This window comes from Paroedura picta, chromosome 16, assembly GCF_049243985.1.
Source record: "Paroedura picta isolate Pp20150507F chromosome 16, Ppicta_v3.0, whole genome shotgun sequence".
NCBI lineage: Eukaryota > Metazoa > Chordata > Lepidosauria > Squamata > Gekkonidae > Paroedura > Paroedura picta.
The window spans coordinates 7863708-7891141 of record NC_135384.1 but is presented as its reverse complement, the minus strand read 5'-3'; the positions used below and the strand labels follow the sequence as shown (position 1 = coordinate 7891141).

Below are 27434 nucleotides of genomic sequence, written 5' to 3'. Positions count from 1 at the left end.
GATGTTTTTCAGGAATCCAGCGGTTTTGGAGAGGGGAGCTCAAAAGTGATGCTTTTTATAGGAAAGCATACCCCTCCCTCCCTTCCTCCGGCAGAGAAGTCAATTGTTCTATGTTCAGGGAGATAAAGGCAGCCGTACGCCAGCAAACACAGGCACATCAAATTTACAACATTTTTATTTACACAGCTTTATATCATTAATTTCCTCAGTAAAGACAGACTCACAAGTGACAGTTCTGGGGAGCTTCCATCATGGACCCTCTAAGCAGGTGTGGCCAAACTGTGGCTCTCCAGATGTCCATGGAGTACAAACAGTTAATTTGGGTGAAGTAGGACTTTTAACAGTTGTCAACTTACTGCTTCTTAAGTTCATAGACTGGCCAAAAGTTCTTGTATTGCAAGAAAGGTAGAAAAGTACTTCTTTCTCTGCCTTCTCTATCTTGTGCATAATTTTGTCAGCCTCTCTCATGCTGCCTCTCAGTTATAATTTCTCCAAGCTAAAGAGCCCTAAACTCTTTGGCCTTCTTTCACAGGGAAGGTGTTCCATCCCCGTAATCATTTCCGTTGCCCTTTGCCAGTGCTGCAATACCTTTTCTGAGGTGCGGGGACTGGAAATGTACACAAATGAGGCCACAGCATCGATTTATACAGGGGCATTCCAGAAAGCCTGTGGCTCAAGAACATAGCCATGAGGACTAGAAAACTGACTCTGAGAAAATACCTGCTTCAGGATGCTTAGGGCTGATCCTGTGTTGAGCAGGGGGTTGGGCTAGATGGCCTGTATGGCCCCTTCCAACTCTATGATTCTATGATTCTATGGCCTGTATGGCCCCTTCCAACTCTGTGATACCTCTGCAATTACCTTCTGGTGGGTGATCACATGTGACTTGGTTCCCTTCCACCAATCAGATCGGAGTAGCAATTAATTTTGTTGGAGGGCTGTTTTGGAAAATATAATGGAGCGGGGAGCAGAGGACAAAACCCCCTCCACTAAAGTAGCCCGTTAACCAAACCTGTTCTTTTGACAGTCTTTCATCTAGGGGTTGTACCCCTCCGGAGACCCCCCACACACACACTGAAGCTCTGTGCTGGGTATAGGTGTGCCAACCTCCTTCAAAGGACAGAGATCAGGTCCTCTGGAGAATATGGCTGCTTTGGAGGGTGCAGCCTATGGAATCGTACTTGGCGTTCCCTCCTGAGGCTCCACCCCCCAAAACTCCACAAATTTCCATGCATCAGTTGGCAACCTTAGTGCATCAGCTCTGGTATTGTCAGAATTAGGATGCAGCAAAAAAGAAGAAGAAAAAAGTCATTTCCAAACTCTTTATAGCAGCCAAGATTAAATTAATATAAATACGCATTAAAAATAAATATTTCAGGGGGGACTGGGAACCAGCAACAGGAAATTCGGGCCAAGAGACGAAGGGCAAACAATTGTTAGGAAGTCGCTATTAACATTCTCAATGCTCCTAAGTGGGAAAGGAAATGGGTGAAAGCAGGAAAGAGCTCCAAGATCAGAGAGACCCAGGTTTTGTGAAAAGAGCTGGGGGAAAAAGATTCCCTAACCAGACCCACCATAATGGAGAAATACGAGGCATACACCAAAATAAAGGACAAAACCCCACAAAAAAGCTTTTCTTTGGGGGGAGGGGGGGGACAAAATGCCGTATTCTGTTGCACAAAAGTCTCCCTGGAATTGAGCAGAATGGGGGGGGGGGTTGCTCTCAAAAACACACGTGGCAAGGGGGATGTTTTCAGGCCAAGCTCCTCAAACCCTGGCAAAATAGCAATCCTCACAAAAGTGGGGAAAGGAAATTCCATCCAGAAAACTTTTCAACGCCAATGTCTTGGCTTGCTTTGAATGGCGTCTGCCACCCAGTGGCGCTAGGTGGTACTGCTCAGTAGCAGCTTCCCCCGAGTCAGGGTGGGGTAGGGACACGGAACAATCTCTTTAAGCGAGATGCATGATCTTGTTCCACCACTTTATACCAGCCTCCCTTGCAGAAGGATACATTACTCCTGGAAAGGAAGAGTCTGGCATGTGCAATTTCACAGTTGCCTCTGTTTACTTCCTCCCTCCCCCCCCTGCCCTGCCCAAGGGTAAATGGAGAAAAACAAGGTAGAGATAACTTCCTTTAGCAAGGTTCAAGCGGGTAGCCGTGTTGGTCTGAAGCAGCACAACAAAACAAAATCAGAGTCCAATGGAACCTTTAAGACCAGCAAAGATTTATTCAAGGCGTCAGCTTTCGAGTGCTTGCATGCCTTGAATAAATCTTTGTTGGGCTTAAAGGTGCCACTGGACTCTGATTTTGTTTTGTTGTGTTCCTTTAGCAAGGTCATCACTGCTATCTAGTGCTGATGGACCGCAGAGCTGGAATTACGGCTGCAATGATTATAACCTGGAACAAATACCTGCAGGCCCGGTTTAAGGATTTGCGGGAGCCGCAGTACCAAGAGCCAGAGTGGGGCCGTTGTCGTTGTTTCTGGGTTTCCCTCCACTCCTAATCATGTTCCAGTGAAGTCTTTATTACCCATTTCACTACACTTTTCTTTTTTGCTGATTCAGAGGGAAACGATGGGCAATAGGGCACTTTAAGGAAGTTCTTCAGCACAAACAGTGATCATCCAAACAGATATCTGGGGTGGGGGTATTTATCGTGCCCCCCCCAGCCCCCACTACATGAGCATACCACTTTTGTTCAGCCCTCAAGGAGAGCTCTGGAATGCTTTCTTTCCTAACCAGAACACAGGCTTCTGGCATGCAGGTGGCCAATTTGGGGCTCTTGTTATTGATCCCCAGGACAGCTCAGATCATAAATGTGTGTGTTTGTGCGAACTGCACCACCAAGAAGTAAGGCAGGGCAGGCTGTCTTTTTGTACTGTCCCTTATCAGCCACCGTAGAAAGCTTGTAGAGGGATTCAGCCTCTCTGGTTTCCTTATCTTCCTTCCCTCGGCATTGGGGGTAAGTGGCCCTTTAGGCTGGGGGGGGGCACTGTGTAGGGTCCCTGAAAGCCCTACAAGTGCTACATGGATAAACCAGCTGTGAACAACAATGAATTTTTATGCTGATTGAGAACTATAAAACCCATGATGCAGCGTGAGATATGCAACAAGTGACGTGAAGAACGGAGAAAGAAGTGAAGAGTGGCACGCTGTACACGCTGGGGTCTTGTGTTCACACGTGCACACACACACCTGCTCAGTGACAGAGTGTCTGCTTGCCATGCAGTAGGTCCCAGGTTCAAGTCCCCGGCACCTCCAGTAACAAGGCTCACGTGGCAGTTGATGTGAAATATCTTTACTTATGACCCTGGAGAGCAACTGCTGCTCTCTCCCTCTGATGCTCCAGACAACCACTGCCAGCAGACCAAACCATCCTGGGCTATAAGGACCCACGATCTGAGTTAGCAAGAGGTAACTCATATGTGTAAATATGAATGTAACAACAGAGATGTGCAAAGCTGGAAACAAATGCAATTTTAAGTCGACATTTTCTACGGATATCTGCTGGCTGCAGCGAGGAAATTTGAACGGGAGACGGCTGCAAACTTGTGGGTTCGCATTTTGCATTTTTGGAATGGCACAAAACATGATTTAACTCTGCGACAGAAGGAAATAAATACGATATAAATATCTTCCATTTTTAAAGAGGCAGGTGGCGCAATCATTCTACTATCCCCACCCGGGGGAGGGAGGGAAGGAGACACAAGACGGCTCCGTGATGTGAATTTCAAAGAGGAACACTGGGCTATCACTGGAGAGAAAGAGCGATTCCTTCCAAGAAGATAAGAAAGAAACACGAATTCAACGGAAAACAATTGGCTTAATCAAATGGCTGTCGGCAGATGTGGAAAGAGAAGCCGGGGACGTAGCTTCTTTGGAGTCTGTTACCATGCAGTCCTTCAGTGTTCCTGCAGGGGGCACTCCTGCATTGCAACGTGGGAGGTCTCCAGCCAATCAAATACCTTCTACTTTCCTTTTCTGCTTCTTCATCACCGCCTCCAGCTCCGATATTTTCCCAGAATCCTAGAAGAAAAGAAAATGAACTTGCGTTGAGGAAGAGGGTTGGGCTAGATGGCCTGTATGGCCCCTTCCAACTCTATGATTCTAAACGAATTAGCACTACCCTTCTTGGAAGAATCTACCTTTCCCCCAACCTCTCTGTAATGGACTTTGCTACACTTAAGAGCAACTCCAAGCATGGTGAAAAATCAACCTCTTTTCAGCTTGTCCACACCTAGGGATACCAATCCCCAAGGGATCCCCTTAGTTGGCCATCCCCCAACTAAGGAGATCAGTGGCCCTGGAGAAATCTTCAGGCATTCTCCAAACCCAGAGCTCCCATCCCTATCTACACCCTGTCCCCTAGTTTCCGGTATGGCTGCTGCAGCCCGCTGGACTCTTTCCCTCCCAGAGATCTTCAGCATCCTTCTTCTGCCCTGTTAGGAGAGACGTGAGAGCTGCCATATCTACCTCCAAGAGGGCTCTCTGGACCGTAACCTGGCTGTAGACGCGAGCTCCTTCCTCTGGGCTGACGGCTTTGAATTCTTCCTTTTGCAAGGAGAAGAGCTGAGCTCCATTCAGAACACCCAAGGCGTTGACAGTCCTGGGGGAGGGGGAGAAGGTGGAAGAGTATCGAGCAGGGAGAAAAGGATTGGCGGCCATTTGCACCCATACACATAGAAACACGGAATAGAAGCTAAACATGACTTGCACATACGGAGGCGGAGGATTGCACAAAGGAAAAGCCAATGGTTAGAGCTCAGTGCCAAAAGGCCTAGAAGCTCACAGACCATGTGGGCCTATGAGAAAGCAGGGAGGCACCAATAATAGCCAATCTGAAAAATGTAATCTGGGCAGGTGCATTTTGAAGCCTACAATTTGGCTAGCATCAGTATTGGAAAGGACCCCCTAGCCAGCAATGGAGAGATGTCAAAATAGAAGATACAAGATGGGAAAATTGGGGATGCCTCTGGTGGTGGTCAACCAGAAGACTGCTCAAGTGTGGTCAGGAGCCTGGGAATTAGGAAAACTGGGCGGGATAAGTTGGCCCGTGTAGGCCTCATGATTGGCTACTATCCAGAAAGACCTACAGTCATCAATGAGACATGAAAAAGCAGCAAATCCAGGTAGGCAGGTAGAGGAGGCTGCTCAGACCCATCAGGCCAACTCAAAATGGTTTCCAAAAGAAACAGATGTCAACTCACAGTGGGTTGAATCCTTTGGCCTCTAGCCAGGCTCGGACCTGAGCAGGGTTGGACTCATAATCTAAAGGCACGCTGGTGTCTAGGGCTCTCTGGATCTGGAGATGTTTGCCACGCCCGGGCATCCCGTTAGCCAGCCTCAGGGCCAGCTCCTCGTTGACGCTGCTGAACCGCTCTGTCGAAACAGGAAGTGATGTCACACATGAAATTAAGATCGAGTGAGCAGAAGTTGCTTAAAATCCCCAGCCCCAAATATATGAACTTGGCCTCAACCAAGGCCAGGTGGAACATTCTACATGGAGACCATGTGGGACCAAGGACAGTTCCGCAGGGACTGCGAAACAGCTGTTCCACCAGGCCTATGGTTGAGGCTGAAAACAATTCCGAAATTCTGGCCTCCCTGCTCAAAACATCAGTCCCATCATCTCATGTTTACATCTTTCTCGCTGGAGGACGGAGGTGGCTTTAGAATGAATTGACTTTTTTAACCAGATGGACGGTAGACATCTTCTGATTTTTATGATTATACTAGCGGCAAAGCCCATTTATAAAAAATGGGCTTTGAAAGGGGAGAAGGGGCAAGGGAAAGGGACACCCCCTCCCCGGTAGCTCACCTTAGGAGGTCTTGGGTGGTGGAGAGCAGCGGGTGGGTGCAAGGGGGGAGGAGAGTGGCTCCCTGGTGGGCGTGCAGGAAGAGAAGCGGGTGCCGCAGAGGGCCCCCCGTTGGCCCTGGAAGGCCTGACACCGTGTATGTGATGGGGTGCAAGGCCTTCCTGGTGCAAGAGGGTGCTGCAGGCGCCCCCTGCTGGGCGCACCAGTGGAGAGCATCCCCCCTGGGCTTGAAAGCGCCCCGTCTCCCCCCCCCGCCACCCCCACAGCCCGAGCGCTCCCCTGCAGCCTAAAACATATTTCCTCACCAGATCCTCAGGGAAGGAATTCTTACCTCGATCATTCAGGTCTACGTTAAGCCCTTCGGCACTAGCCCAGCGCCGGCCATTCTGGTGTAGGATTTGGTTCTTTGGAGGTGGCTGCGGTGGGGTTTTCTAAGCAGAGGAAATGAAGCACAAGCAACACTTTGGTCTCCTGCAGAGCCTATCTTGTGACGGAGTCTCCAGTGATCCTAAGGCTGTCGCTGGGTCCTCCGTATTTCCTGTACTGAGTCGTTTTTACAATGCTCAGACTAGTTTAGGTCATTTCCTACCATGCTTAATCTGGTTTTCACATTTGCTGTAATTTGAGTGTTGGACCTCTGTCTGTGGTAACGAATATTGGAAACAAGGCTGGACTAGATGATCTGAGATCTGAGAAATGTTTCCTTCATTTTCGTAGCTTCTGTGCAGCCCCATATGGGGGTGCTGTTATTTTGCAGGCCTGCAAGCTTTAAAGCAGTGTTTTTAGATCCCAGTAGTGCTCCCCCTCCCTCACAGGCTGACTTTCCCACCCCAAAATCACATGATGTGAGTGGGGAAAGCAGTCCTCCCTCAGTTCTCCATCCGTTGCCATGGGAAGGTAGTATCAATTCATAAGCGTAAGTCCACAGTGGGGAAAGGAGGGAGGGATGTGTGTCTGCACAGAAGATCACTCAGTGAACAACAATTACAGGTAAGTGCAACTGTGTTGTTACCAGTTGAGTTCACCCAGCTACCCCAAATTCTAGTGCTATGGCAGTTTTTACAAAGTTCTCTCCTCCTATGCCAAGCATGATGCTTGATCACGCTTTACAAGATTCCCAAGTTCTAGTCCTTTCCCTAAACTAAAAAGACACTTGCTTGGTGCAGTCCACTGTACCGGTGCTTGTGTTCTCGCAGAGTTGGTTCCATTGATTTCAGCCGTTCTGTTGTGGTTCTGAGGGTCGTTGCCTTCTCCGGTCAGGACAGGGGTAACAATATTGAAAGGCACGTAGCCAATCTGACCATAGCTGTTCTGAACCTTCCACCACTTCTTGCTGTCATCCAGGACCTGAACAAAAACCAATGGAATGTCCCCAGGTAAGCCAACGCAAAAATTCCACCACATTTTTCACATTGTTTTTAATCATGAGAAGAGTCATAGAGAGGAGAAAGGGTCCATACAGACCATCTAGTCTAACCTGCTTAAATGCAGGTGATCAAGACACTGTCAACTTACAAGCCCAACCTAAATTAGCTCATTTTCCCCCAGGTTTGAAGGTGTTGCCAATTGTCTCTCTGCCTATGCTCCTCTCTTCCAGGTTAGAGGGGGTATGTCTCCAAATATCGTGATGCTCTCCAAGCAGCGCCCTAAGATGCCAACTCACCTCCAGCACCTCTCCATGAAGGACTGACAGTTCATTGCTGTTTCTGGCTACGAAGTCGTAAGTGCAGCTTACTCTCTTGCTTTCGTTTTTGTGTCTGTGGGGAAGAAAGGAAGTTCAAAGCAGTTTACAGGCTGAGAGGCATAGAGGAGCTGAGCTTTCATTTTAGAAATTGATGGCTGCTTTGCATTCATGAAGGCATTTTTATATAGTGTATTTCCTCTGTAAGCCACCTTGCATATTCTTTTAGAAAAAGAGCCTAGAAACTCTCCAGAGATATATGAAGAAGATAATAGTGGTCTGTTTTTCACAACCCAAGAGTCTCAGAGCCTTTCCTTTCCTCTAATCGCAACAGACACTCTGTGAGGTAGGTGGGGGTGAGAGAGCTCTGAGTGAACTGCTGTGCAAAAACTGTGACTAGCCCAAGATCACCCAGCTGGCTACCAGAGCAATCCAAAATGGAACCTGAACTTATACAGCGGCAACTGCAAACTAAGAGAGGAAGAGCTGGGGAGGGGAGAAAGAAGTGATGTCATAACCCAGGGCAGGGGAGAAGTGGGGGCCATGAGATATAAATGTGATTCTCAAAAAAGTTATATTGGTGTTTGGTGATCAGTAAGATCATTTAAATTGAACCCACCAGTGGATGATTAATCAGCAAAAGGTCAGCTGGTAAATCAATTTGAAAAATTTTTGCATCCACTAGGAGGCCAAGTTTTAGATGACTTTTTACTGAATACACTTTAAACCCGTGTAATTCCAAAAACGCACCTGTGGTTACACCCAGTTTTGAGTCAACGTGCTGATTTTAAATAGACAAGCGGGAAATAGCTTTTGCTGACACTGTGAGGCAAGCTGGTTTTGAAAAAAAGTTTTTACTGACAGGTTAAATTAGCCAAGTGTCTAGATCAACATTTCACACATCAAAAAGTTCCGAGAAATGGGAAAAAAATTGCCATGCTCCGAAGGAAGGAAAGAAGAGATGGAAAATGACCAGGAAAGGATAACATAAGATATAGGTCCACACCAGTTGCAACTTGGTACCTCTCAGGAAACAGGGGTGTTTGCTACCAGAGAATCCCCCTGCTGCCATTTTGAGGTCCTCCTCCCAACTCAATTTTATGGTGGCCACTGTTGAAACTGGTGGGATGGCTATTTTTGCTCTAGAGAAGGGGACAGGAGAAGAAGGAGAATGGAAGCCCTCCACCTCTCCTCATCCTACCTTAGCTGGCTCCCTAGCGTCCCCCTCTTGGCTCTCTTCTGGGCGCCATCTTTCTTTTAACAGCTGCCATCTTGTTTTCATCCTCTTATTTTCCCCTTCGGTGCCCATCGACAGAGCTTCTGGCCTGCGCCACCTGCTACCCTTCATCTGTGTCACCGACAGTCCTGACTACATCTCCTTCCCATTTGACCCCAATGTTGGGATGGCCTACCCCCCTGCTCTAAGACCCCAGATCTCCCCATTGCTGGTCCCTTTGCTACGTGAGTTCTCCCCCACCGACTAAGGCATTGAAACTCCTCTTGTTCTCATTCCCGTTCGCTCCAAGAAGTCCTACACTCTCCTTACTCCCCCTTTCTGAACTGCCCTTCTGTGCCTTATTCCTGACCCGAACGAGACTTCCTTTTGTTTAGCTAATTTCCTGCCTTCGTTCCCCCAGCAGTTGATGAGCAGCCAAGGACTGGCTTTTTCACGGCGGGAAAATAGTTCACCGTGTCCTCTCAGGCTGCGGCTTGGATTGTTTTGGGGAGGAGGGGAGGTGATTTGGCCTCTCTCCTGTTCTGTGTGCTATTCAGGTGCAACGCGCCCAGGTTACACCACCTAGCAATGGCCGGCCAAACTGTTCTTCGGTCTGCATTCACATGACCGTAAAGCAAACAGGGGTAGTTCTGCGGTAGCCTTCTCCAAATAACTTTCAGAGTGAAGTCATGCAGGCGTATTTGTGAAACCTCCTCAGTTTCTTTTTCTTGTGCTGCAGGCAGCTAAACTTGCTGTGCTGCGCAGAAGGCCTTTTGGAAAGAACTGGGCTCTTTCAACATTCACATGAATTGTGTTAAGGCCTAGGTTACTATTCCCTTGAGCAGCAGAATGCGCACTCATCTCTTAACTCCTCGGGTGAGCAAGAGCTACTAAGTACCCTTATTGAGTGGGGAGGCAGTCCTTTGTAGCTGCAAACCGCAGAAATGTGCCTGGCATGACCGGTTCTCTTCTCCACGTTTCCTGGAGACTCTGAGTGTCTATTCACACGTGATCCAAGTGGAACGTCAGCCTCATTCACTGCACACAGAATACACTGACGCCCTGCCATACCATTATATTCAGTCCCACATTGTTCTTCCCTCCTAATTGGGTCCTCACAACATCTTGTTTTGTTTCTTTGTGCGAGGTAAATTAGAGAGCTCTTCATCCAGTGAGCTTCCTGGCTGACTGGGAATTCGAACCTTGGACTTCCTGGTCCTCTTCTGGAACATCTGACCATTGCTGAGGGCCCTGCAGGAACTCTGTGGGTTCCGCAGGGCATGCAAAACGGACTACTTGTACCCCTCCACGAGCTGGTTTCCGGGAGCGGCAGGAAATAAATCTAAATAATAATAATAATAATAATAATTTATGTGCTGTTTTATTACTGTATAACCTGCCATGAGACGGCTTCACTGATAGTGGAGGGTAATAAATCTTAAAATAATAACAATAATCCGTCCACACTGACTTTTTACACACATCTGAATATGTGTGTGAAGAAGATCTGTCATGGCAAATGTAGCAATTGGGACGCTGAAGTTTTTTCTGGGAAGGGGAGGTCCGCCGTCTTGGCTTGTTCTGGAATATCTCCACAACCCTCCAAAGGTGTGAAAAAGCCACACAAACACAGTCATCCCCTGGACTGTGATTTCACATCTCATCATAAATACTTTGTGTGAATCCACCCAACGTAATAAAAAGGGGCGAGGTCACTTGGCTGCATTATTTCAGCGACCCATCAGGGCAGTCAAATCTCTCGTCTTCAGCTTTCGGGCCGTCCTGCCTCAGATCCAGAATTTCTGGTTGGGCCAGAAAAGAGGCATCTGGTTTCCGTTTGTTTTGAGAACTGTGGGAGACTCCACTCCCTCCGTGACACAGCCTGTCTCAGTGGACACTCATTTATTTCCTCATTTTCCTGGGATGGTTGTGGGGCTTAGTCCATTCTTCTCAGTTTCAGGTGTCTGTCGATGAGTCATTTCCCAGACTGAAGATCCCTCAGCTTTGGGTGGTCCCCTCAGATACCGACACAGCTACTAAAAATCTAAAATTGCTTCTGAGCCATTACCGACACAGCGACGCTAAAAATCTAAAATGGCGTCGGAGCAAAAACTCTTGGCCCGGGAAATTCTAGCAATTTGAGTTTTTGTGGGCTATGTGCAGGGAGCGGCTAGAGAATATTTAACACATTCTCCTGGCCTGCACCAAACTCCAATTTCCCACGATTACCTGGAAGACAACATGACGTAGGTAGAACGTGTATCGGTCTGCAGCGTAGACATGGCCTTCTCTCTCAACCAAAATTAGTTCGCAGGGTTGAGTGTGGTGGGGACATTTGGAATTGATGGAAAGTGTAGTAGAAGCGGCTGATCGTAAATTAATCCACTGACATCGCTGAATATTTTTTGTTTCCTTCTGAGGTGTTTCTTAGGGGCATTTCCCACGGCTTAAAAATAGCACAATGGTTGCCGATTGAAAACGCTACTAATTTGCCATAACGCACGACGTCGTCAACAATCTGCAACAATCCTGAAACCGATCAGCAATAAGCGCTTCGTTGTGGCGCTTTCAGGGGAATCCAGAAAACTGGATTCACCCTCCGGATAGCGATACACTCCTGCAACCAATCTGCAACAGTAGCGCTAAAGACCTGTGCGTTACCATTGTAGCTGGTTCTTCAAAGTCCCTCCCCCTGGATCTCTCCTCCAAACTTCCGGTGAAGCGATCGCCATTTTTTTTTCTCGGAGCGAGCGGGGATAAACGCACCGGCGAGCCTCTTTCTGTTTAGAGGCTTCCCTGGCTTCAGTCCTTCACCTTTAGTCACTAAGCACAAACCACATAAAAGCCCGTTTGCTGAAATAAAGTCCCTTTATTTTTTACACATAAATTCAGCCGAAAATCGAGCCCGTGAGAAGGGGGGGGGGGAATTTTTATCACTCGAGCCAGCGTGCCAACGATCATACAATCAAACGATAGATCACATTAGGCAGCTGGATGGGTCTCTCCAGTGCAAGGAATCTACGTAGATTCGTTGCTATGGGTCTGTTTTTTTTTTTTAAAAAGCTTTCTTAAAGGGAAAGGGGCTGTTTGGGAGCATGCTAACGGCTGCCCATTGGCTGCTTGACGGCCAGGGGCGGGACAAGCTTGGCAATAGCGCTTCCTTTCTAGCGATTTCTGCCGAGACCGGAAGCCTGTGGGAAACGCTAAAAAACGCAACTGATTCCACTACAAAGCCAGGTGTGCAAAACGACGAATTCCACTATTTTAAATGGCGATTTTTCATTCCGCAAACAATTTGCAACAAAGATCGCCGTGGGAAATGGCCCTTGATCTTCACAGAGATTAGGACTCACGGGCCATTGAAAACACAATGGGTGTATAGGAGCACAAGAGGGCAAATCCGATCCGGAAACTGCATCAAAACCCCTCCCTTATTGTTCCATTGCATCTTAATTCTCTCCTTCCAGTTTGTTTTTGAAAGGTTCCCCCCCCCTCCCAAGAGCAAAGAGGACTAGAAACTTGAAGAAAGAGCTGCAATTCACGGGGCGACCACTGCGGTTCTGAGTTTGGAAGTCCTCACCACGTCTCACAGTGGTGGCCACACGGATTCTGAGCCACTTATATTAACAAGGATAGATTTGAGGAAGTAATTTGAAACACCGCCCCCCACCCCTATATGTGGAAGAGTCTGCTTATCATCTAGCCTAAGCCCCTCCTGCTTACCCCAGCTATCTTCCACTGTGGACTTATGGACTACCACCAGCCCCAGCTAAAGCTTCTGCCCCTTTTTCCCCAGTGTAAACCCTGATTTTAGTACCCCGGCTCACCACCGGACCCAGCTATTCTCAACACAGATGGAGAAAGAGAAAGAGACGACAGACAGACAGATAAAAAGATAGTTTTTTTAAAAAAGCAATACAGAGATAATTTAAGCTTCCCGTGAACAACTGGCATTCAATTTCCCCCTTTCCTATCCAACACTCTTCAATTCTTCTCCATCACACAGCCAACTTTCTCTTCCCTTCTCCCTCCAAGATTTCCCACTGACAACAAGTCCTTGAAGGTTACACCGTGCAAGAACAGGGCCCTGTTCTTGCAATCTGTTTGGTTTTGCATTCACCGAGTGTGCAGATTGAGTAGGGGCATAAATGGCCGAGACTAATCTCTTCAAAAGACCCTAAAAGGCAGCTGACATTCCATAGCTTTGGGGATTGTAACGCAGGAATTGGGCAAAAGTTCTGAAACATGTAAAAAACCCAAACAAAACTGTACAGGGCTTTCCCACTGCTGAATAATGTAGCACATCCCCCCCCCCCATTTTGTCTATCCCTCGTGATCCTTAATCCAATTTCCCTGGCTCTTTGACTTTTCTGGGTCCTAATTTCTGGCTCTGCCATTCTTCACCTCTTCTGTCTCCCAAGACACCCCCACAATACTTTGTCCGGGGACTTACCCATTGGCGGCGATTGTGGGAGCCGATTGCTGCGATGGGAAGGAAAAAAGAGAGACCATCAACCGACAAATACGGCAACCTGAAGTCCCTCCCAGTTATCGCTGTCAACTAGCCTGCCCTGAATCACAGCAGTTCGTATCCTGCCCCTTTGTCCCGCCGAGCAGCTTTTCCTCCATCTCCTTCCGTCCGGTGGAAGGCTCTGCTCCTAGCTGGGCAGCGTGGTAGGATAACGTCCCTTCCCTCAAGAGGCACTAAGAAAGCCTACAGGGTTTCCCCCTCCTCCATTTCATGCAGCCCCAAACCTGTGAGTCAGGTCAAGCTGAGACAGAAGATCTGGGTTTTTGTATCCCAATTTTTTAAACGCTCCAAGGCAGGCTTTTTTGACAGCGGAGGAGCCAATGAAATAAGTTTTCAGCCTTCGAGGACTCCCGGAAGTGGTCAGCTGGCCATGCCCCCTTGGAAGTGCCATCACCGGAAGTGACATCACCACCTTCACCCTCCTTTCACCCCCCCCTTGCTTTTACCACTGCTATGGCAGCTCTGCCTCATGTTGGCAGGAAAGAAGGGCAGGAACTGAGAAGACAGGCCAGACACCCAATGCCATGACATCTTGGGACTCCCCCCCGTTGATTTTGACACCCACGGCCTGCCCAACAAGCCCTCTGAAGAACTGGGTTGTCGGACTCTATTGGGAAGGAGACCTAAATGTGAGAAATGCACCATTATGGGATCTCTGGAGCAAACCAGCAGGCAGCTTGCCTCTGGGGAAGGAGAGCTGAATTCTTCGGCTGTCTCACTTCTGCACTGAGTCATAGCTGGACTTCCCGCGTCTACGTCCTTGCCCTGGGGACACGGGATTTGCATCCACTCGTCCGGCCCATCTTTCATTCCGATCCTCACCTGGGCACGGCGCTCTTCATGTCGATGCTGCATCTCAACCGGATCTTCCCAGGGCTGCCCGTAAGCGTCCAGGCGGGGTGGCTCCCAGCCGCTCTGGAAGGTTAAGGTGTAGGGAGGTGCGTAGTCCCGGGGAAAATCCACTCTGGAAGAAAGAGCGATAGATGCAGTCATGAAATCCCTCAACCACACAAGTGCTGCCTGCCCATTTCTGGCTAAAGTCATCAAAACAGTTTAAGCCAGCCTGCAACAGAGTTTTAAACCAACCAAGCTGTATGGAGCACAGTGCAAGCCCAGGTTGAATATGCCAAAAAGAACTCAGAAAATTCAACCTGGGAGGTTCTGGGGATGTCTTAAAGAGCTCAGTAGTTGAGCCTCGGCTACCAAAGCTTCTCTGTGACATCACAGCAGCTCAGCCAATGAGAATCAGAGGAGCACCTTTACCGCAAAACACTGCTGTGGCATCACAGCTGAATAGCCAATGAGAAAACACTGAGGCTCAGGAGAAGACTCGGAAATTTAGGCTTGCGGTTGAGGCGGGAGAATAAGAGCTGAGCTTTTCGGACGCCAGTTTTAACTCCCCAAAGGAGTCCAATCGCCTACCCTTCCCCTCCCCATCACAGACACTCTGTGAGGTAGGTGAGGCTGAGAGAGCTCTGGGAGAACTGAGACAGGTCCAAGATCTCCCAGCTGGCTTCACGTGGAGGAGGAGTGAGAAATCGAGCCTGGTTCTCCAGATTAGAGTCCCCACCACCACTCTTAACCACTACACCACGCTGGCTCTCAATAAGCCAATGATCTGAGCACCACAAATCCGGATTCATGTCCCTGTACAGATATCGTACCTTGCCTTGGTCCAGTTTTCCCCGAGCGAATGCCAGAGTGCAGCTTCCTTCTCTCCTAAACAGCTCCGCAGCATGGACACGGCCTCCAGGGTCAGCATGGGGCTACGCAGCTCAGAGGCGAATTCCGGCCCCCCAGACGCCTCCACAACCTAAAAACAGGAGGGAAGAAGTGGAATCCTGAACTTCTGCTCCGCCGGTCCCGGAAGAGAGACGTTTGAGTTTCCCCAAGGTTCGGCCGCCTGCCCTCTCACTCACCGTTCTCAAGGGACCGAAGAGAAAATAGACCAGCTCCTCTGAGGAGGGGTTCATGATACTCGATTTGAGCCTCGCCTGGGTGGAGAGGAGGGGAAAGACGTCCGGTGGTTAATAAGAGCCATGCAAAGTGGTCCCCCCCCCCACTCACACATATTGGGAAGGGAGCCACACGCATCCCCCTGACACGTACCAGAAGGCTGAAGGAATACTTCATCTTAGCCAGGACGTCTGTGAATTCTTCTTCACGAGGGGGCCGAGCTCGGAGGGTCAGGAGCCCCACTGTAGGCAAGGCGAATAAGAACAACACAGTATGGGTTAATCTAGCGTGGCATTTTAGGGCCCTCAGATTTTACCTCAGCTAGGGATGCCAAGGAGGAGTTGGGAAATCCCTAATGGTCAAGAAAAGAAGAAGAAGGGTTGGTTTTTGTATCTCGCTTTTCACTGTGTGAAGGAGCCTCGAAGCGGCTGAGTGTTGTCTCGAAGGAGTCTCAAAGTAGCTTACACACCTTTCCTTTTCCTCTCCCCACAATGTGAGGTAGGTTGGGGCTGTGACAGCCCTGATATTACTGCTCTGTGGGAACAGCTGTATCAGGACTGTGACTCGCCCAAGGACACCCAGCTGGTTGCATGTGGAGGATACAGAACCTGAATGTTCTCCAGAGTTCCAACCAGAGCTGACCGCAATGGTATTTTGAGCAACCTCATCTATATGGAAGCCCACCCCCAACTTAGGTTCCAGTTGGGACACAGCTTTTTGGGGTGGGGTGGGGGGACGACTATTGCTCTGTCGAAGTGTCCAGCCCCTCTCTCACCGCCTGGCTCTCGGCGGCGCCCTTTTGAGGAGCGCTGGCGTTGCTCCAGCACGCGGAAGGCTTCGGCGGCCTTCTGCAACTTCCCCATAAAGGCTTCCACATCGTCAAACACATGGTTCAGCAGCTCCTGGCAGAGAGGGGGAGAGAGAAGATAATGACAGAACCAAATTAGGACATTCTAGGAGATTTGGGGATGGAGGGCAGGGACCTCAGTGGGGTACAATGCCATAGAGTCCAACCTCCAGGGGAAGAGAGATTTGTTGCCTGGAGATGAGCAGTGGTTCCTGGGTATCCCCAGGCCCCACCTGGAGAATGGCATCCCTGGAGGTAGCCCGTTCCACCGGGTTCATACAAATGTGGAACTGAGGCAGATCTAAAAATCCTACCTGCCTGCACAGCAACCCCTCCCACTTTCTGGAAATCTAATCACTCTCTCCTGATTTTGCCGGTCACGCCTTCCCAGCTCACTCACCACGTCCTGCTCCGTACGGATGAGGGCCAAGTCAGGCTGCTTTGGCAAAAGTTCTGGAAGCAGAAAGAGCGAAAGGTTAGAAAGGGCAGGGCTGCTGGACTAGAACCTGCGGAAAGCACATCCGGGTTTGGGGCAGCCTCTTTTTCAGCCTTCTGGAGAGAAATTTTGCAGAACAGAAATACAAGAAAGACCCTGGAGTAGCTCTTTTGAACATGAGGCCCAAAGGAGTTTCAGTGAATAAGACGCATTTAATGGGAAATTTCTTTGTTGCAACACAGATAGGGCAAAGCTCCAGATATTGAGAAATCATAGAATCATGGAAGGGACCTCCGGGGTCATCTAGTCCAACCCTCTGCAGAATGCAGGACATTTGCAACTGCCTGCCCATCCACAGCGACCCCAATTCTATGCCCAGATGATGCCCCCCTCCCCAAACAAAAACAAGAATCCCTGGCCAGTCTGGCCTGGAAGAAATTCGCATTCCGACCCCAAGTGGCAATCAGCATTTCCTTGGGCATGCAAGAAAGGGCCACAAGAGCCAAACACACAACCCCCCTCTCCCCACCCACTTGCAATCTGCCTAAATTCACAGAATCTGCCTAAATGGAATGGCGGGGGAAATTGTGAGATATCCCATCAATGGGGGGAAAGATCTGCCCTGAGGGAGTTCTGGGAAGAAGACAGATCTGCACAGAGTAGGTTTGTACCCATTGGGACTTGGCGAAAGCGTAAGAGGCCCAAAGAATCAATTAAAATAAACCTTGAACCTTGTTTAGATTGCAAGTTTTTTATTTCATGATGATGTATTTTGCAGTGTTTTGGATGGCAGGTGATCAAATTTCCAAAAAGCCTCTCTGAGGGGGGCTCTTACTGGGCCCACCCGTCCTCCAGGTCACCTCCGTTCGATTTGTCATTCATAAATGTGCCTGAAAGATACTAAGCTCCGTGCAGGAATAAAATGAACACGCTCCTGCCCACGGACCCACCCACCCCCAAAACCAAAAATTGAAAAGAGATCTTTAAATAAACCCAAACCCTGAAAGGAGAGGGAAGGGGGAGTGAAAATCTGGCGCTGTGAGGAGAAAATGAAACCAAGCGTTAACAAAAAATTAAAGCTGTCAGCAAGACCCAAGTCCCAGCTAAGCCCCTTTGTGTCCTGTTTCCAGCAGCAGTTAACTAAATACCCTGGATGACAAGTGATGCTCTAAGGCAGGGGTAGTCAAACTGCGGCCCTCCAGATGTCCATGGACTACAATTCCCATGAGCCCCTGCCAGCATTTGGACCCAACTTTGTCTTTATCTTTGCCCCTTTTTCCTTCCTGGGCTCTCACCGCTTGCAGGCTGCTGGTCAGCTGGATCTGAGGCGGCGGCCGGAGGGGTGATGACTTTCGTCCGGGAAGGGACCTTCTTGGGGGTCTGAACCACAGCATAGGGGGCCTCTTTGGGCTGGTTGCCCAGCCAGTTCTGTGTAGCCCTGAAAAGGAGAGAAAAAAAAGGAGAACAGCTGAGGCAAAGGGGGTGGAGGGTCGGCTCTTCTCTGAAACGACACCCAGCTGGTCAGGCTGCAGAAATGGATTAAAGGCTACGAATCAGCACATGGGCTTCTAAATAACTACATATGCAGCTAAGTCCCCCCCACCAAGTGACAATGTCCCCCTTTCTGGTCCCCTTGGATGCGCCGCATTCCGTAGCTGTTCACCTGAGAGCCTCTTTCCTTTGGGCATTACCCCCGGACTTGAAGTCCAACAGAGCACTGTGAACGTCCTGCTGGATCAATTCAGCCTGGAGAGGAAAGAGGAAAAGAGCTAGTCAGAAGGTTGAGAAGGGGAAGCAGCATCTCCCGTGAAACTAAAAACCTGCTTTCCTGGTGCTAGCAGAGGATCGAACCCAACGACTCCACGGGGTCATCTACCAACGATCCAGGCTGTAGTTAGGTTCCCCAAATGGTTTTTCAGCCGTGGCAGTGAAATAGAACCTCCATGTCCAGAAGCAGTGTACCTCTAAACACCTACTGTTGGAGGGCAATGACAGAAGGGAAAACTTTGCCCTCGGCTGCAGCTTATGAGATTTTGAGAAACACCTTATTAGAAAATGGATCTGCTGTATCCTTAATTTTCTTACCCCCACATGGTCGCACTCGAAGAAGTGGACATCTGGCTTGGGCTGGTCAGGCTCCTGGCAGACCAGCAAGAGCAGGGATCGGGCCCGGGTCTCGGGGCGGACGGCCTCGCACCGCACGACAGCGGCCAACCCGTAAGTCTCCAGCTCCTCCTACAAGGGGGAACAAAGTAATCTAGTGCCATGCCAGATACAGGACTGGGACGCAGGAGGCTCCCATCAACGTCTGCTTGATCCCCGATGCTTCCCTTGGTGGCTTTTTTACCTTGGAGTTTACATCAAAGAGCTTGACGGCTGATCCGTTGACCTGAAGCAGCATCTCCTGAGCCCAGATCTTCCTCTGAGCGTCCATGACGCAAAGTTTCCTCACAGCATCCTCCACCGTGCCCAAATCATCTTCTTCCCCAATGGAGAAAGTCACAAGGTGCTGGGAAGACACAGAAGCAAGAGAGACATGGGCAGACTGGACCTAGTGCAGAGGTCCTTGGGAAGGCATGTTCTCCCAGCCATTGAATCTTCCAATGCAAGAGAGTCAGGGTGTGTGTATATATGTGTTCTAGGCTATTTGCACGTATGCCCTGGCTCCAGCCTGGAGGAATGTTCTGCCTGATAAGATCAGGGCCCCCCAGGACCTTAAAGAGTGCCGGAGGGCCTACAAGACAGAGCCGTTCTGCCAGGTGGATGAGGCTAGGAAATAACACCACAAAGATGCTGGCCTTCATGACTGAGAACGCGTCCACCAATAAGATCCCTCCTAGCTCTTACTAACTCCCAGAAAGATTTACATTATTAAGAGGAGCCATTAAAAAAAAATGCTTAAGCAGTACTAGAGCTTAGGCAAGGTGGGAAAATCTACAAAAGATGGCTACCTGGAAGTAAATGAATCTCTCCTTGCAATTTCAAAAGGCATCCCCCTGCCTGAATCTGATTAGTGAGCAAAGACTGCTGCACAGTGTTGGTAGTGGAAGCATGATCTCCTAGGGGCAGGGGAAAGGATGGGGGAGAAAATCCAATGGTGTTTTGCTTATGAATTTCCTTTGCCTCGGGAGCCAAGAAAGGGGAAAAACCAGGGCAATGGGACTTATTAAAAACAGAAATCCAGGAAATGGAAAACAAACTGAACCCTGAAAGGAACTAAATCCATGCAGAAGGAAAATGAAAGCCCGACCCTTCTGCAAAGTGAAAATGAGCTGGCATGCAGAAGAGAAAAATACATCCAACAGGAATGCATGGCAAAAGCGAAGGGGATCACCAGTGCATAAAAGACCTATCTCTTTCCAGACACATCCAGGATGACTGTTGTTGAAAAAAAGAATGCTGGACACAGGCAGTTGCCTTGACCCATCCGGGTTCTCCTGACACTCTTAAGCAATGTGACACACCCAATGCTTTCCACTCTGACTCACTAAATACATCTTCCTCCACCCTGAGAACCCACACGACCAAGAGAGGCACCTACATTGACAGGATACTGGGAGACATCCGCCATGATGACGCTGGAATATTTTTTCCTCTGTTCTGCAGAAAGAGCAAAAAATGTTAGATAGGAGGGGAAATTGATCTGACCAGGAAGTTCCGTGTCAATTTGGTGTGTTTCTTAAGTGCAATAGAAGGATTGAGAATATAATATCAAGTATTTTTTTTTAAAGGGGGGGGGTAATCTGTAGCAGACTACTGTGCTTCCTAGCATCCCTTTCCTCCCTAGCAAGGAAGAATCTCCTTGCAGTGTCCCTGTGCTTTTAATCATGGCACAGAAGGCCGACATCCAACAGATTAAGCTTTCCTTTCTGCATGCCAAGGAAAGCCACACCAGTTGAATATGTCCCCAACATACAGCTGGTTCAGGCTGCCAGAGGGGAGGACGGTGAAGAGTTAGAACCCTGTGTAAATTCCCACCCATGTCACATAATACTAGCTCCGAAACAGGATCGTCGAGTTCAAAAGACCTCGTCTTGCCACCCGAGAATCTGTCCCTGTAAGGAAGACATTTCAGTTCTGGAGAAGTTATTCCCTGGCTTACAGCAAAGGGAGATAAATTAGTGCCTGTCCCTGGGGGAACTAGTTGGCTTGTGAAGAGCTCACTCACATAAAAGTCAACCCTTCGGTTTCCTTCTTCCTTTTCCCCACTCCCACACATTAATAACCGTTAGATGTTAAAACCCAGAAAACAGATTTCCAGGGGAGGAAGGCAGGGGATGTGTAAGACCCACCAGTCATCTGGCTGAGTTTGTAGTAAGGAGCACAAGAAGTGAATTATTTGGGGGGAACAGTGATTCAGTCATCCCCAGCAGATATAAAAACTGGAACGTCTGCAAGAAAGATCCTTTAACTTTATAGCACACGCTCCAATGCAAAAAGCAGGGGGAACCGCTGCAGATAAAACAATCCCACAGGGGCAGCTCTGCTTCAAACAAACTAATTTGCAGAACCATTGTATTGCTTTTGACTGTTACATAAGGATGTCAGCCTCCAGGTGGGACCTGGGAATTACAACTCAACTCCAGACTCCAAAGATCAGTTCCCCTGGGTAAAATGAGCGATTCAGAGGGCAGCCTTTATGACATCATGGTCTCTGGCCCTCCCAGGCTCTAACCCCAAATCTTCAGGAGTTCCCTGACTTGGATCTGGCAACCTTACCCCCCATCCCCTGCCCACCCCTACTATTATGGCCTCATCTGCCTAGGCGGCTTTTACAATGTTTTGGAAGCAAGAGGACAGATCCTTGTTGAGAAGAAGCCTAACATCTAAATCTGGAGTATGGAGTCAAGGTGGTACAGCTCACTAATGCAGCCTTTCTCACTTTTTCACCATTGAGAAACCCCTGGAAGAGGTGGGTTCAGAAAGAGCTGTGAAGCAGTGGTGCTGAGGCCTAAGATCCAGCAAAAGGTGGGTTACTAGGTGGTTTACTGGGAGCAGGAAGGAAACCTCCAAGGGGCCTCAGATGACAGACCCTGTCCCCTGCCAGCCAGGGTACCAGCTCTGATTTGGGAAAATGCTGGAGATTTGAGGGTAAAGGCTGGGGAGGTGGGGTTTTGGAGAGGGCTGGGTCCTCCTTGAGAAATAATGCCATAAAGTTCACCATCAGAAGCAGTAATTCGCTCCAGGGGGATTGATCGCTGCAGTCTGGAGAGCAATTTTAATCCTGGCAGATTTCCAGGGCTTGGCAATCCCGTCCGCATTCCGTTTTGAGCCTTCCTCCCACCCAAATGTGACGAGACCCTCCCCCAGACTCACCATAGATGGCTCTGGCACTTGGCTTGGGGGCATCACTGCTGCTGCTGCCAACAAAAAAAGAATTGGGCAAGTCGGAAGGCACTTTCTTCTCAGCCCCTTTCTCCTGCTCCTGCCAAGGCGCTCCAGATCCTCAAGAGCCTGGAAGACCCCTGTCTTCTGACCTCTGGAGCCCCACCGTTTGGCCTCCCCCGGATCCGTGCCATCATACAGTGCTGGGGACCTGCCTCTCCCCAAACTTGGCCTCCCCCAAATCTCTAGGCATTTCCTCGCCCAGAGTTGGCTAAACTTATCGCGATCTCCCCCTAAAAACCCGACGGCTGCAGGCAACGTGCTCAGCCCAGCAGTATGAGACAGGCATTTATGTGCAATATCCCCCATAGCCCGCACCTGTTAACACTACGATGCCCGAGGCAGCCAGCTCCCGGCACAGTAAAGCTTTCCATGGGAAGCACTGCTGAGACTAACCGGGGCTGGATGACACCATCACCCTAGCGACCGTTCTTACCTTCCTGAGTCGCTCATGGTGCTCTTCGATTTTTAACACAACCTGAAATATTCAAGCGGAAACAGTTACCGCTCGGTCCACCCGGCAGGAGAAAGGTTTTCCCCAACACTTGCTACCTAAGACCCTTCACCTGGAGATGCCACGGAGAGAAACTGGGAATCTCCTGCAAGCAGAGAGGCTGCTGGACCACCAAGTCGACTGATGCTGCAGTATTTAGGATTTGCACCAAGGTGCGGGGGGAACTGCAGCACTGTGGGCCTGGTTCAGGTGAGGGAAAGACCCCAAATCTATCCTTCTCTTGTGAAGGGTCACAAAACAGCTTCCCCGGGGAGAAAAAGACACGGGGAACTCCATGGACAGCATTCCCTGCTTGGGAAATGCCCAGAGATTTGGGGGCATAGTGCCTGCGGAGGGGAACAAGCCCAGAATGGATCGAGTGGCACCCTAGGACTTCCATTGCTCCTAGACTCTATGGTGTACCGCACAGTCCGGCCTCTGAAGCCGCCATCTCCTTCAGAGGAAGTGACCTACATAAATCTGGAGATCAGATGTCATTGGAAAGGCCAGTCTCCAGAGAGGACCTGGGGACCCCCTGGAAGTACAGCTCATCCGTAGACTCACAGAGAACAGTTCCCCTGGAGAAGATGGACATTTTGGAAGGTGGACTCTGGCATCTGGAGAAGCTAGAGGACAAAGGATGGAAATGTGATCCTCCCCACCCAAAACCCACCCCGTCACCAGATTTCACGTTGTTCTTTAAGGCCTCGCAGTAACTCCTGGCACACCTCTTATTTTTCATCGGGCAGGACGGTGTTTTATTAAAGCTCCCAGCCAGACTGAACGTCATAAAATCTGGCGCTGAGCAGAGACTCCTCCTTTGGCCCACACGGGGCCAAATGCCAGGTAAATCTGAGATCCTGGTCAAGGCAGGCCCCTCCTTCCGAAATGGGCTTCCAACCCAACCACAGATTTGCCAGCTAGGTACCAGAGCCAAGGTTCACCTGCGGCGCAGGTGTGGATCGCTAAGGAAGCCAAGTTAATATTGATTCAGGCAGATAGGACGTGATGGGAGGGAGGGCTTTGACCAGGTATCTAGTTTAACAGGCCAAGAAACGAAAGCTCTTGCAGCTCCATCCTTCCGAAAGCCTGGGCGAGCCTCCAAGAAGAATCCGCCCCCCCCCCTTTTATTTACAGGCAAAGAGCTTGCCAGTTATAAAAGGCAATAATTCCCCAGAGCTGCATTGCCAAGGTAGAAATTCAGCCGGTGCAGATTCTTCTGCTTGCTGTTCCAACAAGGCGACCCTCACCATCTCAGGATGGGTCCCCCCATATTTGCCTGACCTTTTAAGGAGAGACAGGTGACCCCTGGGGATAAGGACCTTTTCAGTGATAGCCCCACAGTCCTCAGCCTTTCCCTGTTCCAGGACAGTGTTTATTTCAGCTGGGTTTTGTTGAAAAAAAATGTTTTTTGCCACTTTGTTGTTTTGTTTTTGGAAGTGCCTATTATTTGAGTTGTTTGCTGTTTGTTGACTGGAGTTTTTGCTGTGCTGGTTGGTTTCTGTGAGCGATGAGGTCTTTATATGAGCAGTTTTAAAATTGGATTTCATATTGTGAACGGCCTCAGGCAGTCAGAGAGGAGGGGCAGGATATATTTTAAGAGGGGAAGCTGTTCTTTTTGGTGCCTCCACTTTTTACTACCGGAAGGAATCAAAGTGGCTCACGATCGCCTTCCCTTCCTCTCCCCCAACAGACACCTTGGGAGATAGGTGAGGATGAGAGAGCTCGGAGAGAACTGGGCCTGGCCCAGAATCTCCCAACAGGCTTTATGTGTAGGAACGGAGAACGAAGCCCAGTTCTCCAGATTAGAGGCCATTTCTCCTGACTACTACAGCAAACTGGATCTCTAAATTATGTGTAAAAAGTGGTGGCAACTGTATTCTTACTGAGTCTAGGAAATCACTATTATTGCTGCTCTTGAGGATCTAGGCTAGAGCTGACCCTTGGAATCAATTTTGTTTTGTTTTTTACGTAAATTTTGTATTTAGAAAAGAGAGAAATTTTATATATTACAGAGCTGCTATTTGAAGAATAGATAAGCATCAAGCTGGCATTTGACAATACATATCTTGTTCTTTAGCATCTCCGTATACTGCATTTCCCCAAAAAAGTTTCCATTGTCCCCTAAATTAACATATACAGACTAAAAGTTGATTATGTCTTTTCATCTCAAGCCTTACCGGTCCCTATAATCTAATATTGGACTCCATTTTCTTCCTTTATTCCGCTATTGGAATCAGTTTTGGATGCAAAGACCTGTTTATGGGCTATGCAAACGTAAACAAACCCACCTGCCTGGAAGCACCTCAGAGCATGCACAGAGTTTTCTTTTTTCTTGCGTTGCCACAACCAAATGCTCAGATACAAGGGTCTCTAAGCCACAGGCTGGGAAGCCCATGCAGGGCCAATCCTTGTAGCAGCCTTCAGAGGAAATTAGGAAACACTCATGCTTTTAGTTGTTCAAAAGCACCCTTAACCCAGAAATCTTAGCTCCCGGAGTCTCACCTTTCTTAAACAGGCACATCCTGCCTTTCTACGCAATAAGGCACAATAATGGTTAACAATGAAACCCAAACCCAAAAACATTTTTTAAAACCAAACTAGTGATCCGTAACCCTCAAGAAAACACATTAATTTCCTTTAGTCTGTTTGAATGCCAGCCGCAAACAATGCCTTATTCCTTGCCTAGGAAAACTCAAGAATTCTTGGTTAGCAACCAATGCTTTGTTTTTAAGGGGGGGGGGGGAGGAAGTATTTGTGGAGACTCAAATCCTGCTTGAAATATGCCCTTGGCCTGCTGTCTCCCCCCTCCTCTCATTACTGATCAACTTGGGCTGGAATAAGGCCCAGGAAGAGAGCTGTGGCTCTTATATAGCCCTTTCTCATAAAAGTCCGGAACCTTCCATCTCGGAAGCAATTTCAAAATGGTGGGCCTCTCACCAAAACAGTTGCCCGAAGCTGTTTGGGCGAATGGCAGAATAAGCCACGGAGGCAGCAGAAGCAAGAGAACAGATGCATAATGCAATATTTTCCTCACAAAGCCCAACCGAGATCGTCCGTCTCAGTTTTGGGTACCCACTTTGGGGAGACGAAACTCCCAGGATGCTCCCTGCTCTGCCATATCCCGGCACGGAACTCAGGATCTTCTTAGGTGACTAACTGGACTCTCAAATCAGATTTTAAAATCTGGACTCTCGGTCCTCTACTCTGCAAGCTGATGGGAAGACCCTTAAAGTCACTGTTTCGGCACCTTCTGTAGCTCTGCTTTTTTGCTATTAAAATCCTCCCTGCCCAATGGCCCAAGAATCTCGACTTTCTGCTTCTCTCCTTCTGCTTCACGGGGTCTCCATGTATCTGGACCTCAGGAACCCTGGCCCTCAAATCCCCCTTTCAGATCCCACCTCCCTCTGAAGCCCCACCCGACATTCAGACTTACCTGTTCGCTTTTGGCAGACAATAGGCCTCCACGCTCAGCTGCTCTGGAACCCCTCCGATATCTCTCTGGGGCACAGAGCTGGAGGCATCCTGACCTGACAAGAAGTTGGAAACGGTGTGATTTGAGTTCCTGAGCAAACAAGCCTGTCCCATGAGCCACACCTCTTGCATACCTGGGCAGGTAGCAAAAGGCTCGGTGAGTGGTTAAAAAAAAAAAGACTGCACTTGAAACTTTAAGGACTGAACTTGAAACTCAAGTAGGGGGTGGGGAGGGCATATCTGGGGCTAGAATCCCTTTGGAAGGTGCTTGGGCCCAGCTGGTTGGCACCAAGAAAGAAAGATGCAGAGTGTCAAACTGAAAATGTTTATATCATGCAAGCTTGAACTAGGACCCAATTTTATGAGGAGGGTCACGTGCAGCGCTTGCACACGTCTTTGGCGGAGCAGCCCCGTAACGTGCACACTGGGAAGTCATGTTCAGTCTCTTAGTGTACATGAAATGTCCATCTTTGGGACTGTTGTGCTTGTAGATCTTCTCAGAAGTTGAGTGCTAATGACTTCAAGGGAAACCGTCCAGTTTAAGCAATTGTGTCCCTTTTTCGAGCCCTTCCTTTTCACCTGTGCATTAATTAGGCCCTCCCTTTGCACCAGCTTTGGTGGGGGTTGAGTGTATCATGACACCAATAAGCCACGATCTTGAGAGTTGTAAGAGGGGAAAGGAGAGACTCCTACCAGTCGTCTATTGTAGGGGAAAGCTGAAGGAACCAGGACTTCAGGTTCTTTTGGGAAGTGCCTCCTGGACAAAGGAGCCAGTTGTATTAGGTTACCTGGAAGCCCTTACAGGGGACTTCTTTAGAGTGCTTGCCAATGCTGAATTTTGTTCTGATTTCTCTTCCCTTTGGAAAGCCCCCCAAAACAGAACTCCGCAGGCAAACCGGCTCTGAATATCCTGGCCGCTATCGTCGTGCATGCAGGGAAGCAGGATGCCATGTCCCTATGATCTCTGGGATGTTTGATTTGGAGGTGTGGGGGGGGGGGAGGTGAAGAGGCACATCTCCGAGTCTGAATCCACCCCATTGCCCGATACTGTCGAATTACTGTCTTAGAGCAATTGTTTGCAATGAGATTTTCCCATGGTGACCGTTCAGTCGTGAAGGATCGCTACAGCACGATTATGCCTTGAGGCAATCTGATACCGTTCTGACATGACCAAGTACCCAGCGGGGAGCTCTTGGCCGAAGCGTCTGTCCAGGGGGAAGGAAACGGGACATCTGCGTTCCGACACCATGCTTTCCAAAGAGGTAACTAGTGCTCCGCAGGAATTACGGAAGACCAGGTGTGTTTTGCAACCTCGCCCTTCCAGTTTCAGGTGTCAATACAACAGGCAATAAACGCAAATGAACCAAACGCATTCATTCCCACACACTCTCACTTTTCAGCGGTTAGCACACCATGGCAATCCAACCACTTTTCTCTGGGTCAGTTATTTGTATTTTGCCTGTGGAGCGGGCAGGGTTTACTAATCGCTGTGATGCAGCCTGAAGGCTCGGGAACTGATCCTCCCGCAGCTGCACTGGCTACGGACCAAATCAGATTTAAGGCACCAGTACTCACCTTCAAGGCCATACGCGGCCAGGG

General features: G+C 49.1%; 1 protein-coding gene across 2 annotated transcripts; it reads right to left on the bottom strand.

Moving 5' to 3' along the window:
* Window positions 1–1308: 1308 nt before the first annotated feature.
* On the bottom strand, window positions 1309–25922 carry EPS8L1 (EPS8 signaling adaptor L1). 2 transcript variants are annotated; one of them, XM_077313903.1, is made up of 21 exons: window positions 25798–25922; window positions 22305–22346; window positions 21800–21843; window positions 20025–20083; window positions 18831–18992; window positions 18569–18718; window positions 18147–18229; window positions 17779–17921; window positions 16448–16500; window positions 15976–16102; window positions 15354–15442; window positions 15164–15238; window positions 14909–15057; window positions 14067–14208; window positions 13167–13195; window positions 7480–7573; window positions 6993–7163; window positions 6148–6247; window positions 5208–5379; window positions 4474–4606; window positions 1309–4026 (listed from the first exon to the last, which is right to left on the bottom strand). In XM_077313903.1, the coding sequence occupies exons 2-21, from the start codon at window positions 22319–22321 to the stop codon at window positions 3958–3960; spliced, it is 2061 nt and encodes a 686-aa protein (XP_077170018.1). In that variant the 5' UTR covers window positions 22322–22346; window positions 25798–25922; the 3' UTR covers window positions 1309–3957. The 2 variants fall into 2 exon arrangements, with proteins under 2 accessions (XP_077170018.1, XP_077170019.1); XM_077313904.1 differs by having other exon boundaries at window positions 21800–21840.
* Between the last annotated feature and the right edge of the window lie 1512 nt (window positions 25923–27434).

Coding starts and splice junctions, on each gene's coding strand:
- EPS8L1 (XM_077313903.1), bottom strand. Junction 16,501..17,778: donor TGACCAGCAGCCTGCAAGCG/GTGAGAGCCCAG, acceptor TTCTGCTTCCAG/AACTTTTGCCAAAGCAGCCT. Junction 15,443..15,975: donor GCGCCGCCGAGAGCCAGGCG/GTGAGAGAGGGG, acceptor CCTTGCCTACAG/TGGGGCTCCTGACCCTCCGA.